General features: G+C 50.2%; 1 protein-coding gene across 2 annotated transcripts in view; it reads right to left on the bottom strand.

Annotated features, from left to right (window-relative positions):
• The window catches only part of TCP11 (t-complex 11), a 323,210-nt gene that overhangs the window by 209,892 nt on the left and 97,608 nt on the right, over window positions 1-15,710 (bottom strand). For both annotated transcript variants that reach the window (XM_078644306.1, XM_078644305.1), the window contains exon 5: window positions 1,050-1,270. In XM_078644306.1, the coding sequence (XP_078500432.1) occupies window positions 1,050-1,270 (221 nt within the window). The remainder of the gene's footprint in view (window positions 1-1,049; window positions 1,271-15,710) is intronic.

Raw genomic sequence — 15,710 nt, forward strand, 5'->3', positions numbered from 1 at the left:
CTTGTCACCGGGCCCTCCGATCCCGAATGGTCTTTTTCGATCGGAAGGATGCACAAGCTGTGCAGGTCGACTCGTTGTGATCTGGCGATAGACAGAGGTTGCAGACCTCGTGATGATCGCTATGAGGGTATTTTGCTCGACATACCGGGCATCTCTTGAACGGAGTCCTGTCCATGAGGTGTAGGCCGCACGGCGCCGATAGGCCCAACGGCCCGCGTCGATGCACCAGAATGAAGCTGATGGCGTCGTAGTAGTAGTATATTCGATGTCGATATTGTTTGTATAAAGTTTTTACGCTTCGAAGTTGCTGGAAAAGTTTTTCTAGCCGGAGCGGAGAACTTTCATCCGAACCCAGTGGCGGAAAAAAACAATCTGAGGATGGAGTCGATGACCATGCGCAGTATTGTCCAAGGGAGAAGTCCCCTATCTCGTGACTACAAAGACTTCTTCCAAGAAGACAACAACCTGCAATCATCCGAGCCCAACACCAGGTGGCGATCTAATGCTAAGTTTACACTCTGCAGATCATATGCCTCGAACACAATCTTTCCCTAAAAACATCTCACAGTACAGTAGAGCTGATGAAAGGGTTGGTTCAAATCCAGGGCAGATCAAAAATGGAAACATTTTCAGGTTCACTAAAAGGTTAGAGCAGAGTTCTTACAGGGGAATCCCTCACACAGGACGTGCAGTAGATATGTGATCTATGGTGGCCTCTGGGGCAGAAGGGGTGCATAAGCTTCCACCTTATTGGCTAAAGTGTTGGTTCATTCAGATGAGGTGGATGTGTTACTAAACATACTAGGTTTCTTCATGCCTATAGCTTTTTTGCATTATATACTATATGTTGTATATTTTTAGACAGTACACTGCTATTTTAATGTACCAGGGATTCCCAGCCTGACAATAGGGAATGATTTAAGCGTGTGAGTATATAAAAGATACAATGTTGGATAGCGGTGTGTTAGACTCAAACCATCATCAAAATCTTCACCTGCTACCTGGTTTACAAGGACCCATTACTACATCATACATACATTAAAACTCACTTGAAGAGTTCCACTGTATCAGTCAGACTTCTGAGCCTCTGCACCTCTTTATCTCGGATGGGAGCACATAGCATTGCCATCATGTCCAGTATAAAAAGCACCAGTTGAGGTACATCCATTGCCCCATGCTCAGCTCGTTGGTGGATCAACTCCATATCCAGCACTTCCTCGATAAGGGCCTTCAGACGGCCATGACTGGGCAGCAAAACTGAGAGCAGTGCCTGAAAGAAAAAAAACAGTAAATGCTTAACTTTTAATAATAAAAAAAGCAAAATGCCTACATTGGCGTGGCCACAAGGATGTGTCAAAGCCAATTCATACTGTTATTAGAGGTGTGTCTATCAATTTTATTTCTAGTACTAAAGTTGAAGTTGCTCCCAATTGTCTAACTTTGCAAAGAACTAAATGGTTACTTACAGGTATGAGTTGTTTTGCAGCTTCTGTATTCACATGCTGTACCTTATTCTGCCATCTAGTGGATGAGACTCGCACTCTCCTCTTGTAATAGTCTCTTTTCTTTCTCCTTTTTGTTGTTGTTGGGTGTTAACGGTTTTCACCATTTGGTGCCTAGTCCAACCTTCTCCTGACATAAGACGCCCACACTGGAAGCCCCTGTGAGTGGTCTCCATCTTAAGATTCTTTTTCGGTGACTGTATTTTAGTGCCCCATAGGCTTCCTCTTGGCTTTTACTCCCTTTTGCTCTTGTTAGCTTTTTCTTACCTTATTTCCTGGTGAGGTGGGTGGGTCGTGTGTGAATCCAGAAAACTTTTCAAGCTGCAAAACTACTTCTGCCGGTAAGTAACCATTTTGTTTTACAGTGTGAATCTTTTAGAGAATTTCATCCTGGTTTCCTCACTGTGGTGATGGGTTGTAAATGAGGCTGAGCTAGCCGATAAATGCTTCAGTACTCTTTGACCCATCGGTGCCTTCCGTCCGCCTGAATTTCAATGCAGTAGTGTTTTGTGAACTGACAACCATGAGCTTGCCATACACATGTTGTTCAGAGGGATCTTAGCTAGGAAAAGATATGGTGGCTCCCTTCTTTCTGGTCAACTGTTCTTTTTGGTTTGGTTTCCCGCTGTAGCACAAGTTACTTACCTTCGGTAACGATATATCTGTAAGAAACATTAGTTAGTGTTAGATTCCTTACCATAGAATATCCCCAAGCATCAGACTGGATCCGGAAAGTTTTCGTCAGCAGTACCCCTGCGCGTCGCTAGGCGTCAACTGCGGCTCCGCATCCGTCGTCGGAGTCGTGATCACCGGGATGACGTCGTCGGAGTACTTAGACGCCGTCCTCGTGCGCCAACATCAGTTCTGTACATAGCTTTCCGCGCCAGGAACGCAGAGCCATGCAAGAAAACGACACTGGTGCCATGAAACTAGGGCCCTCAAAGGGAGATACCTTAACCCTAGATATCGGTTAACACAACGGGGAGGATGGGTGGGGCGGTAAGGAATCTAACACGAACTAATGTTTCTTACAGATATATCCTTACCGAAGGTAAGTAACTTGTGCATCTGAAAGAAACACTTTAGTGTTAGATTCCTTACCAGCAAGGGGGCTCCCCGACCCAGGGCACTAGTAGCCACCGTGGCCCGAGTGGAATGGGCACGCAGCCCAACAGGAGGCTCCTTTTTCACCAAGGAGTAGCAAACCTTGATGCACAAGACAACCCACCGAGAGATGGTCCGCTTGTGCACCGCCCGTCCCTTATTATCGCCCACATAACAAACAAAGAGCTGGTCATCCACCCGGAACTGGCGTTTGCGATCTAGATAGAAGGAGAGCGCACGTTTTGGGTCCAGACGGTGGAGCCTCCCTTCCTCCTTCGAAGAATGCGGAGGCGGAAAGAAGGTGGGCAGGGTGATGGACTGCCCGATGTGAAAGGCTGTGACTACCTTGGACAGGAAAGAAGGATGAGTCCTCAGAACAACTTTGTCTGGATGGACAGAGAAGAAAGGAGGTTTTGAAGACAGAGCCTGGAGCTGACTCACTCTCCTGGCAGAGGTGATTGCAACCAGGAATGCAGTTTTAAGAGTCAGAAGATGAAGAGGAGAGTTATGAAGTGGCTCAAAGGGAGCACACATCAGATAAGTCAGAACAAGATTCAAGTCTCACTGAGGCATCACGGAGGGAACAGGAGGAAACATGTGTGTGATGACTTGCAAGAATCTATTTACAACAGGGGACTTGAAAAGAGAAGGCTGATCAGGAAGCCTTAAGAAGGCTGAAATGGCCGGGAGGTAGCCCTTGAGAGTGCCCAGAGCAGAGCCCTGCTCGGCAAGAGACCGAAGGAAGAGGAGAACCTCTGAAAGGGGGGCAGAGAGTGGATCCACAGCCTTTGCTGTGCACCATGCCACAAATTTGTTCCACCTGCAGGCGTATACCGTTTTTGTGGAGGGACGCCTGGCTGCCAGAATCACATCACAGACTTCAGGAGGCAAATCAAATGGCCTCAACTGTCACCGCTCAATCTCCACGCATGGAGGTGGTGACTGGACAGGTTCGGGTGGAGGACTGTTCCCTGCTGCTGCGACAGAAGGTCCTCCTGAAGAGGCAGACGAATCGGGGGATCGACTGACATGCTGAGTAGCTCGGGAAACCAGTATCTTCGTGCCCAGTCCGGAGCCACAAGGATGACTTGGGCCCGGTCTCACCTGATCTTCTTCAGCACTCTGGGCAGAAGTGGTATAGGCGGAAAGGCGTACAACAGACCGCAGCTCCACTCACGATGAAAAGCGTCTCCGAGCGGGTGCCGCCTTGGAAATTCCAACGTGCAGAACTGATGACATTGCGCGTTCTCTTCGGTGGCGAATAGATCTAACCAAGGCTCTCCCTACTGCTGAAAGAGACTTTGCGCCACGTCCGAGTTCAGACGCCATTCGTGATCCATCATGCACCTGCGACTGAGTTTGTCCGCCCTGACGTTCAGGGAACCTGCCAGGTGTTGAACTACCAGGGTGACGCCCTGGTGTTCCAGCCATGTCCAGAGGCACAGAGCCTCCTGACAGAGGGTCCACGACCCCACCCCGCCCTGTTTGCTGCAGTACCACATGGCAGTGGTGTTGTCCGTGAACACCTGCACTACACTTCCCCGGACATAGGGAAGGAATGCCTTCAGTGCAAGACGGATCGCCCGCAGCTCCAGAAGGTTGATATGGAGCCGGGACTCTGCCGGAGACCAGAGGCCTCTGATCTCCCTCTCTCCCATGTGGCCCCCATCCCAGGAGGGACGCATCTGTCACCACTACGTGCTCCGGTTGGGGAAGGGAGAGAGATCTTCCACTGACCCAATCGCGGTTCGAGAGACACCACTGCAACTGGCTCGCAGTGCCCTCCAAGATCAGGACGTGGTCGGACAGGTTGCCCTGATGCTGTGCCCACTGAAACTTCAGGTCCCACTGCAGAGCACGCATCCGCCACCTGGCGTGATGCACCAGAAGGATGCAGGAGGCCATCAGCCCCAGGAGCCGCAGCGTCAACCTGACCGAGACTCAGGATAAAGGCTGAAAGATCGGAATCAGAGCCTGAATATCCCAAACCCGTTGTTCGGGGGGATAAACCCGAAACTGCGCTGAGTCCAGAACCGCTCCGATGAAAAGGAGCTTCTGAGAGGGGCACAGGTGTGACTTCGGCACGTTGATGGAGAACCCCAGGGAGTGCAGGAGGTCCGCCGTAGTCTGGAGGAGGGAGACGACTGTCTGGGGCGAGCCCGCCCTCAACAACCAATTGTCAAGATAGGGGAAGACTGAAACCCCTAATCTGGGCAGATGAGTGAGCTGCGACCACCGCCATCAGTTTCGTGAACACCGGTGATTGCTGGTAAGGCCGAAGTGCTCGTGGCCTACCGTCAACCGCAGGTAACGCCGGTGGGCAGGCAGGACGGGGATGTGGAATATACGCGTCCTGCAAGTCCAACGCTACCATCTAGTCTTCTGGGTCCAGGGCAGCTAGGACCTGAGCCAAACTCAGCATCTCGAACTTCTCCTTCCGGAGGAAGCCGTTGACGCTCCGTAGGTCCAAGATAGGGCGTAGGCCTCCTTTGCCCTTCTTGGGTACCAGAAAGTAGTGGGAATAGCAACCACGTCCTACTTCTGGCCCAGGAATGTGCTCGATGGCCCCCTTGGCCAAGAGGGCCATAACTTCCTCCTGCAGAAGTTGCAAGTGATCCCCCGACATGCGGTGGTACTGCGGTGGCATGGCTGGAGGGTTCACCTCGAAGGGGAGGGAGTAGCCCCTTCGGACGATTTGCAGCACCCACCTGTCCAACGTGATGGTACGCCAGTTGGGGAGGTGATGGCGGACCCTGCCCCCCCACTGGCGACGAATGGGTCTGAAATGCCGGACTAGGAAGGCTTTGAGGCAGATGCTGCAGGGGCGGGTGTGGACTGACCCTGCCAGTGCCCGCCGGTACCGCCACAGCGGTAACCTTGTCCACGACCACTTTGAGCCTGGGTCTGCGGTCTGTGGCTGGCTGGACGTGTGGGGGCGCCCATTCCTTGGCCACAAAAGGAGCGAAAAGCAGACGTTTGCTGGCGTTGGCCTAGGCCCAAGGACTTGGCCGTAGCCCTGGAGTCCTTGAAACGCTCCAGCGCACTATCCGCCTTGTCGCCAAAGAGGCGACGGCCATCAAAGGGCATGTCCAAGAGGGTGGCCTGGACATCCCCCGAAAAGTTGGCGGACCTCAGCCAGGCGTGGCGACAAACCGCCACCGTCGTTGCAATCGCCCTACCCAGCGAGTCCATTGTGTCGAGTCCACACCGTATTGAGTAGCGTGCTGCATCCCGCCCTTCCGCCAGGGCTTGCGCGAGCTTTGACCGGGCCTCCTCCAGGCAATGTGGCAGCACCTCCGCAAACGTATCCCACAGAGAGTAGGTGTAACAGTCCAAAAGGCAGGCGATGTTGACAGACCGCAGCCCCAATCTCAAGGAGGAGAACAGTTTCTTCCCAAACTGATCGTACCTTTTGGATTCCCGATCCAGAGGAGCGGTCGGGAATGCGGTCTGGGAGGTAGAGGCCTGGATCACCAGGCTCTAGGGGTGGGGTGAACGGACAGGAAGCTAGGTTGACCCAGAGCCGGGCGGTGGCGTCGGGCCACATTTTGATCCACAGGGAGGGCTGTGGAGGGTTTGGACCAGGTGCCCAACGGTGAGGGCTTCATTGTACGGCAGTAGAGGCTCCGAGGAGCTTGCCTGCTGTTTGAGCACCTCAGTGAGGAGGTTAGTCCTCACGGCCACGACAATGAGCTCAAGAGCAAAGGCCTTGGCCGCCCTGTTCAACACCATGCTGTAAGCAGCCCCCTCCTCCGTAGCCACGGAGGTAGAAGAGACGAATCCAGTGTCGGGCAAAGTGTCCAGACCACTGGCCTCCCCTAGCTCATCTGCCCAGTCCTGGCTCAACTGGCACTGCAGTGCCAGAGGGTCCTCAGACCCCTCCCAGTCCCCCTCGTCATCCATCTCCTGATAGTCAGATGGAGCCGGGTCGTAGGTGAAGTGCTTACCCATCGGTGCCAAGAGAAGGCGCCGGGCGGAGCCAGTCCGACGCCGGACCTGGACCGGGGCTGGGGACGACGTCGTCCAGGGACGGCATCGTGTGCGACACCCTCGGGGTCGGCGCCAGCGGAGGAGTCATAAGATTGACTGGCGACAACCCGGATCCAGGCCTGGATCGTGCGGGGCCCTGCGGCGTCGGGGCCGGAGCCGCCGGCCCGCTAGGGTTCCCAGATGGACCCGCGGGGCCCGAAGGCGCCTCGACAGGGTCCGACGTAGGGAAGTGAGTCCTCATGGTCACGAGGAAGTCACGTATCTCCTCCGGCGTTGCGTGCAGCCCAGGGACCGGCGGGTGTGGAGCTGGATGCGGCGCTTGCGGCTCCAGCGGTGTCGCCTAAACCCTTTGGCCGCGTCGCACAAGCGTCGGGGGGAGTCGGAAGAGCGATGATGCCTCTTCGACTCCTTTTTCGATTTCCTCGACTTACCTGAGGACTTGGAGCCCGCGAGTGGTGGGGACTCGTCGAGCGGCGATAACTGCGGCTCCGCGACCGGTCCCTCAACTTCCTCCTAGACCGGGACCTCGAGCGGCGCGGAGCCAACTGCCGGACCTCGGTCACCGACATCAAGTGGTGACAGTCCTCGCAAGGTTTAAACCCAGGCATCCCTACCGGCAGCGCGAGTCGAAGGTCGACTCGAGAAGTGATTAAAAATGATCTAAAGGTATGCAAAAAAGGACTAAGAGTACTGCTCTTCCCGGATCTGCGCTTGCTGGCGCGGAAAAAATAACTGTTGTCAGCGCGCGAGGGCGGCGTCTAAGTACTCCAACAACGTCATCCCGGCGATTACGACGCCGAACGCAGAGCCGCAGACAACGCCTAGCGACGCGCAGGGGTACTGCTGACGAAAACTTTCCGGATCCAGTCTGATGCCTGGGGATATTCTAAGGTAAGGAATCTAACACTAACGTGTTTCTTTCAGATTGCCAGGTTTTTTGTAACACATTTGGACTGTCTGAGCTTGCAATGTGTTGTTACTAACTGCCATTCCTTTGTTATTGTATGCAAATGATACAAAGAACTGTTTTTGTGATTGGTTTTGTTCTCTGCAGGTAGTACATTTTTGCCGTGCTTGAGTCCAGTGAATGTGGAGCTCTTTTGGCATGAGTTTTAGTTTTTTTAAAGAACTAGGTATCTGGATTATTTGGTTTATGTGAAAGTGAAATTTGACCTTTTGCAGGAAGTGTGGGTTGATATTCAAGACATCCCTGTCTTTGTGTTGTTGGAGGCATGGCTACTGTATAGTGAGTACTTGTGGCTCAATTACCCTGTGAAGCAATGACATTGCAATTAGAAACGCTATCTTGAGCATGATAAATTTTAATGGAGAGTGGTTCAAGTGGTTCCTTCATCAGTTGTGTAAGCACCACATTTAGGTTCCACATGGGTGTTGGTGCACTTGTTGGTGGATGCGTCCTTTGGGCAAAGTTCTAGTAAGTTTATGTGTTTTACCGCATCCCCTGACTTCCAGAGTACTCTAATGTTGAGCTCCCAATATGTGGTCTTCATCCCATGTGAGAGGTATTTGTGGTGATGTTTACTGTTGGAGTTGGTAGCTTGAAGGGTCTTCCTACTGTTATATTTTCTCTGTTCCACCACACCATGTTCTCCTGTACTTTTTGCATCGCACACCACCAGGTTTTCCCAACTCTGCATCACTTGTGACCATTGGTTCAGGATCAAGTCCTGGATCGGTTTCATGTGTAACCTCGCATGTGGGAATAGTGGGGTGTAGGAGGCCATCATTCTCAGCAACTTCCCATCAGTCATCACTGTCAGAGACTGATCCTTCTATTAGCGGCGAACTTCTTGTGATATTGTAGGAAAGTGGGATCTGCTTTCATGGTCAACCCCACTTTTTGCTGGTGTCATTATATTTTACTGACGAATTCGACTGGGATCCTGCAAATAAAGACACCAGTTCTGTGCTTCTTCTCTAAATTGGACATGGTGAGTACTTAGGTACCCCCCCAGATTGGCTACTGATGTATCCTTATAAGTCCCGGTACTAAGGTACTCAGGGCATAGGTACACCAGGGGTCCCCCATGGGCTGTAGCATGTACTATGCCACAAATGGGAGACCACACAAATGGTGACTACAGGCCTACCATTGCAGCCTGTGTAGGCTGGTGCTAGCACCACTTAAGACAAATATAAGTTTCCTTATATCGGAGGCCATTGCACTTACAACCTACTAGCAGCCCACCCCAGCGTTGCTGGGGCAGAAAGGGGCGGGGGCAGCATTTGATGCTTGCGTGCACTAAGGGCTCCCGCCCGTCCCTCTGTGCACACCCCTTCCCGCCTCGACCCCCTCCCGCCCCGACTCCCTCCCGCCCCCTCCCAACCGTGCCTCTGTGCACACCCGCTCCCGCCCCGACCCCCTCCCGCCCCGACTCCCTCCCGCCCTGACTCCAATGTGCCTTTACCTTACCTGAGCTGCCGCTCCTTCCCGTGCTCCTCACTTCACCGCCGCTCCATGTCCTCCGCTCCTCTTCATCATGACGCACCTGAGCCGCCGCTTCTCCCCGCGCTCCTCACTTCACCGTCGCTCCATGTCCGCCGCTCCTCCTCGTCATCGCGCATGTCGCGGCAAGCGCAGCGTCGCGGCCGGCGCTACTTTCAGGGCACTACTTTTTTTTTAAAAGTTATATTTTTAAATGTATGTTTTTTTTGTATTTTTTATAGCCTATGTCCATCTGCACATCCTGACAATTTCTACAATGTATCGGGTGTGTGGATTGGCGCTGTGGTTCCCGAGTTTACCTGGCTCAAAGGTGTGTGTTCTCTCTTTATAATAGTAGTATAGATAAGTCACCCCTAAGGCAGGCCTTTCAATCCTGAAGGCAGGTTGCTAGGTTCTAAGTGTGAAGGTGCCCCTGCATAAGCAGGACACCCCTACAAACTACGGAGCCCATTGTCCCCGTGTTGTAATTGCATCAGCCATTATGATACATAGAGTGGCTATGCGTCATTATGCGATGGCTAGCTCTAAACTGGATGTAACGAACCCGGTCGTGTTTGGTATCACACATGTTAGAATCATACCCAAACACTGTAAACAGTGTGATTCCATGCATGGAAAGCTCTTCCTGGAGGCCCTCAGTGCTCCGGGTACCAGTCTTCTAGACCTGGACAGCAAACTATGGCTGCTGACCAGAGACACAATTCTGCCCTCCTGCAACTGAGCCAAGCTCGAGCAGGGGAAGACAGGACAATAAGTTTCCTGTAACAGGGAGGTGTGACCACCTCCCAGACAGTACTTAGTATATTGGGACAGGGTGAGGTGCTTGTCAGCACCAGTAGACTGCTTTGAAGTGCACATTTCGTGCCCTCCTTGCATACTCCAGATGGAACCAATTCAGGGAGCCATTGGCTCCCGCTCTGGCGTGAAACTGGACAAAGGACATGGGAGTATCCTCCCCACTGTCCTGCCCCTCCTGTGGGAGGGTCCTCTGAATTGTCCCAACCCTTTCCTTAGGGTACTTAAGGGCTTACCTATGGGTGGTTTCTTAGATGGGTCGTGGGACAAGATTCAGATCCAAAACCACTTCATCGTCAACCATCTGGGAACTTTGGACTTCGCTTTGGAACAGAGACTGCAACTGGGAAGACTACTGCTGCTCCTGGTATAGTCGTCCTGCCAGTCTTCTGCGTTGTCTGTGCTCCATACAAGTTCTTCTCCCGGCCTCTGGGCATCCAAAACATCGAAGGAATCTCCCTTGAAAAGAAGGAGTCACTTCCCTGCATCTGCAGGCACCACAACAAAGCACATAGTTCTGCTGGTCCTGAGTTCTTACGGACATTGAAAGGTTCAGCAACACAGGTGGTGGTTCTGCAACTCCCTCAATGCCTGCATGGTCTTCATAGCAAGTTTGAAGCCAGTATCCCTCATCAGAACTGCTAGAGCAGTAGCCCTGTGCACTGAGTCGACTTGCGTTGCCAAGGCTTGTTGACTCTCTTCACCACAGATCTGCGGGTTCCAAGAAGATCCAGCCCCAAGCATTTCCTGCAGCCAAGATCTTCACCTGCACCACATCGGCCTTCATCCTTTGGTGAGCTGCTTGTGGTCCTCTTGCAAACCCTGTGCCTTCGGCTCCTGGGTGCTCTTGAGGGTCTTCTTTGGCTCCAGTGGGCTCTCCTGCTTGCTCAGGCCTGCTCTGACTTACCTGCTCGTGGTAAGTCACTTGGACCTTGCTGGTCCCAACATTGCACCTTTTTCGCATACTATGTTGGTTGCCGTTGCCAAGGCTTATTGGTGCTTCCGAAAGACACCAACCCCCTGGCTCTTGACATCAGACTTGGGACAGCTCGTAAACAGTTCCTGGTCTTCCACAGCATCGCCTTGTCTGCACAGCTGCAACTTTTAGGGTACCGTCAACTCTCCTGCATCTCCGACATCGGTGGGCATTCGTCTCCCGTGCCTCCTGGTCACTCCTGAGTGGCATAGACCATCCCTTCTTGGAGGGGGAATGGCAACCAAGAGGGAAGGAGGAGGACCCCAAGAAACAAGGGGCAGAGACAGCGAGAAAAAGAAACGGGAAAAAAGCATAGAGACACAGAAACACTGAAGACTGAGTTGGGTTGGGAGATGGCTTGGAGGAAAGGCAGAAAGAAGTAAGAAATGTATCTTTGCTAAAAGACTAGCATATGTGTGTAAGTTCCACTTACACGTTGTTAAATATATTACAGAGGAAATACTCTGTAAGCACTCTCCCACCGCTCACCTGTGTAGTTGTGCAAAATTAATATTTTTCAGTGTAAAGTTTTTCTGGATTCACAAGCTGTGCATTTTTCTGCCATCTAGTGGTTGGGTCTGTAACTCCCCTCTTGTAGTTTTCTTTCTCTCATTTCCTGATGATGGACTCCTGCCCTGGAAGCCCTTGTCCGTGGTTACCATGTTCAGATTTTATTTTCTGCTGTTGTCTCTAGAAGCATTGCTGAAAGCTCTCCAAAATGTTGAAAGACAAAAGAAAGAAATTGATAGATCGTTGAAGCAAAATAGAAGTTGATGGGTAAAAACATCACTGTAGCAGAATGGACGGAGTCTTGTCGAAGACATTCACAGATTTCCACCGAAAGACACCAAAGTAAGGTGGCACATGGTCAGCATTTGAGGAAAGGCTGGAGAAAGTGTAAGCAGGTTGCACTCCTGCTCTGAGGGAAATGAAGGATACACCTTTCTGATTCTGCCCAGACTGCCACCACATGTTTGCCAATAGGCATATCCACCAGGTAGGTAGGTAGGTAGGTGTGTGTGTGTGACCGACCGCTGCCTAACGGGAGACCACAATACAGAGGGAGGTGAGGCTTGGGCAGCGTTAAAGGTGAAAATGCTGAGAGTAAAGGAGAAGCAAAGGCAGGCACAGTATGCCATACAGGGGCAGTAGGAACTCTTTCATTAGGAGACCTCGGGCTGTTGAACAAGGAGGAGGAGGAGACTATCACCTAAGGAACTGAGGGAGAGTGCTCAGATGGCGAAAAATAGCTAATTGACGTTAAGCAGGAGCACAAGAAAAGCGTGGACTGGTAACGCTAATAAAACAAGGGATAAGCGAGCCGGTAACATCGGACTACAGAATCCTAGACAGTTTGGGTACTGAAAATCTTGCAGACGGAAAGCAAGTTGAGGTCATAAGAACCCTTCTGGTCCCACACCAAGAACACCTAAGTAGGTCCAACCTCTGAAAAGACACTGCAGTCGAAGGTCAACTGAAGCGAGAGTGGCCCAAGAAGATGACAACTGAAATACCGGCAGCTGAGACAGCGATACCTAAAGAGAGGCCGGCGACCAATCTTGACCCCTAAGAATGCGCTCTCGAAATTAGGTGAAAAAAGAGATGACTCCAGCCCGAAATGGCCGTGACACTTCAAAAGAAGGACTTCAGTGCCTTCCTACAAGAGTTCTGTGTCCCGTCAAAACCTTAGACAGAAAACGTATAGGAGGTGAATGACTGATGAATTGGAACCCCCAATGACTCCAGAGCCACAGAACTTCAAAGCCGATTTCCCAGAAGAGGGAGCAGGCACATATCCATTGACCATTATCACAAAAGACCTACTGGGACGTTTGCCAGGGGTCGAGGGGTTCAGAGAGGAAGAAAAACCGGAGTATGTCCTCCCTAGAGACATATATCACAAAAGATACTCCAATCACACTATGATATGGCGTGTTGCCAAATAGTGTGTACTCTAAAGTAAAAGATGTCTGTAGTGGTATGGATTACGCACTTTTCTACCTAGGGTATGAGCATCATGCTAGTCATGACCGTGTTTGTTCAGGGAGGAAGACTAGTTCTTATTAGTTACCCTCACACACCCTAGTGGTGTCATGCTTCATCATCGGGTCACCCCGAAAAGTCGAGGTGGGCTCAACCACAGTGTTGGGTAGCTCTTTAGATAGATGAAGGGCGGGGGACTTAAAGATAAAACACGTGGAGCTGACCCCTGGTTTCCCTTTATTCTTGGGTCATATCCGGTTGTTAAAAATAGATAAAACGGGTCTTTTCTGGATTTTAATGGTCCTAAGACCCTAATGCCAAATTAGGGTTGAGCCCACCTCGACTTTTAGGGGTCGGAGTGACCCGATGATGAAGCATGACACCACTAGGGTGTGTGAGGGTAACTAATAAGAACTAGTCTAGAAACCTGCAGGTTAGTTACACCCAGGGTAGGATAGAAATCTAAACATTCTTTGAAGGATCGTGCTTACATATGGGGCAATCCGGCAGCAGGCTCTATCATTGTGGCCACAGCTAGAAAAAGAGTGCTTGTGCGAACTACTTCTAGGCCACTCCTAAATAAGAAAGCAAAAGAATGGAAAGGGTGGGGTGGAAGTTCGGAAGGGGGCGAGGGGGCGTTTTGCAATGGCCCATCACAAATCCTAATGCTCTGCTCAACAGATATGCCCACCTACACTGGGAAGAGATGGCAGAACTGATGAAACATCTGCCAGAGCAGTACCAATAGAGGGCAAGCTCCCTTGTGGAGGAAGGAAAGAATATCCCAAACATGTGCTTGGAATCGGCAATGGATGCTGCTGACACAGCGAGCAGGTAACAATTATTTGGAACAACGTTGAGTCGACATTCCTGGCTGCAGGTTTCAGGGCTTCAAGAATGAATTTAGGCCAACATCAACAACACATCAATCAACAGGGAACACCTATTTGGCGGTGCTGTGGATGACACACTGCAGAACCTAAACAAGCATTGGCATAGCCAATAGGTCTCGCTTTTGGGACTTTAAAAGTATTTAGTTATACAGCACAATATCCTTGGTGCAATAACAATAATTGTTGCATGGTTAAACACTTATAACTTATAACACTTGTAACCAAATGAGCACAATCAGTGGTCATGTTGACAAAACATCTGTTAGGATGAAAATGTACTCATTCCTCCTACGGGAGGAAGTGAGAGAAAACTAGGGGCGTCAGTGTAATTACGTGAAATTTCAGCAAAGCTACGCAAAATGAAAATCTGATATTTTGAACTATTTTAGTACTAAATGCCTCCTTGCGTCAATTTTCGATGCAAGGACATTTAATAAAAGCTGTGAACAGCTGCTTGCATTCGATCCCAGTAGATTTTTTACTGTGAATGTCAAGCAAATCCACTAAGTGGCAAAATGGCGTGATTGTGGAAGTTGTATAATAAGCGCAACATGAAATTCCCAAAATTACACGGCGCAATTTACATTTTGCCCTGGCCTAGAGAATACTGACCAAATATTAAATCTGACAGCACCTCTCGTCTACAGTTTGATAATATGTCCAGACAGAAGGTTTGTGTGAGCTGCTATGTACATTTTCAGATTTCAGAAAGCCACCATGCTTACGGCATCACAGGCAAAAAATAGAAGCACCCTGTATTCTTGTACGGGATACAAACCGACCTACAATTCTCGAATCATAAGGAAAATGCTACTTACCACTATGCATCTGTTCTTGGCATGTAGAGCTGCAGAGTTACACACTATGCATAGATGGCCACCTAGTGTTGGGCCCGGATGTTTGCAGTTTGTTTTGTTGTAGAAAAGTCTTTGGAAGTCACGGGATAGGTGACTCCTCCTTTGGATGTTACTGCACATGGGCATCGGCTCCATCCCCAGATTGTTTTTCGCCATTAGGGAAGTGATGGAGCTGTACAAGAGGTAGTGATGTCCATGTGATTTGTATCTAATTAAGATAATACTGGAACAGATAAAGGTAGCCGGGGAGGCGGGTGGGCATGTGTAACTCTGCAGCTCTACATGCCAAGAACAGATGCATACTGGTAAGTAGCATTTTCCGTTCGAGGCATATGAGCTGCAGATTACACACTATGCATAGATTGTATAGCAGTACCCACCTTTGGCGGCGACCACCAGGATCTGTTGCAGTTGTTTGAAACACAGTTTTTAGTACAGCCTGGCCTACAGTGGCTTGTTGTTTAGTTTGCACATCTACACAGTAATGCTTTGTGAATGTGTGCGGTGTAGACCATGTGGGTGCTTTGCATACATCATCTAGGGGAATGTTCCCTAAGAATGCCATTGAAGCCCTATTTTTCTTGTAGAATGGGCTTTTGGAGGAATTGTTAAGGTACGTTTGGCTTTGTGATAACATATTTGTATGCATTTAACAATCCACCTAGCGATCCCGGATTTTGATATGGGATTGCCTTTATGTGGCGGTGAGAAAGACACAGAAAGCTGTTTTGCTGTATGAAAAGCTTGTGTCCTTTCGATATAGTACAGTAATGCTCTTTTGACATCTAAGGTATTTGTAGAGCTCTTTCTGTGAGAAAAATACGGGCAGCTCAACAGATTGATTTAGATGGAATGGTGAAATGACTTTAGGAAGGGACTTAGGGTTAGTACGAAGAACCACTTTGTTATGATGCATTTGGAGAAAGGGTTCTTGAATTGTAAATGCTTGTAGTTCACTAACTCTTCTGAGAGAAGTAATGGCTACTAGCAAAGCTACTTTCCAGGTTAGGAATTGCAATTCACATTTATGTAATGGTTCAAAGGGAGGTCCCATTAATCTTGTTAGAACCACGTTTAAGTTCCACACTGGTGCAGGTGGCGTCCTGGGGGGAATTATTCTTTTGAGTCCTTCCATAAAAGCTT

This window comes from Lissotriton helveticus, chromosome 5_1 (genome assembly GCF_964261635.1).
Source record: "Lissotriton helveticus chromosome 5_1, aLisHel1.1, whole genome shotgun sequence".
NCBI lineage: Eukaryota > Metazoa > Chordata > Amphibia > Caudata > Salamandridae > Lissotriton > Lissotriton helveticus.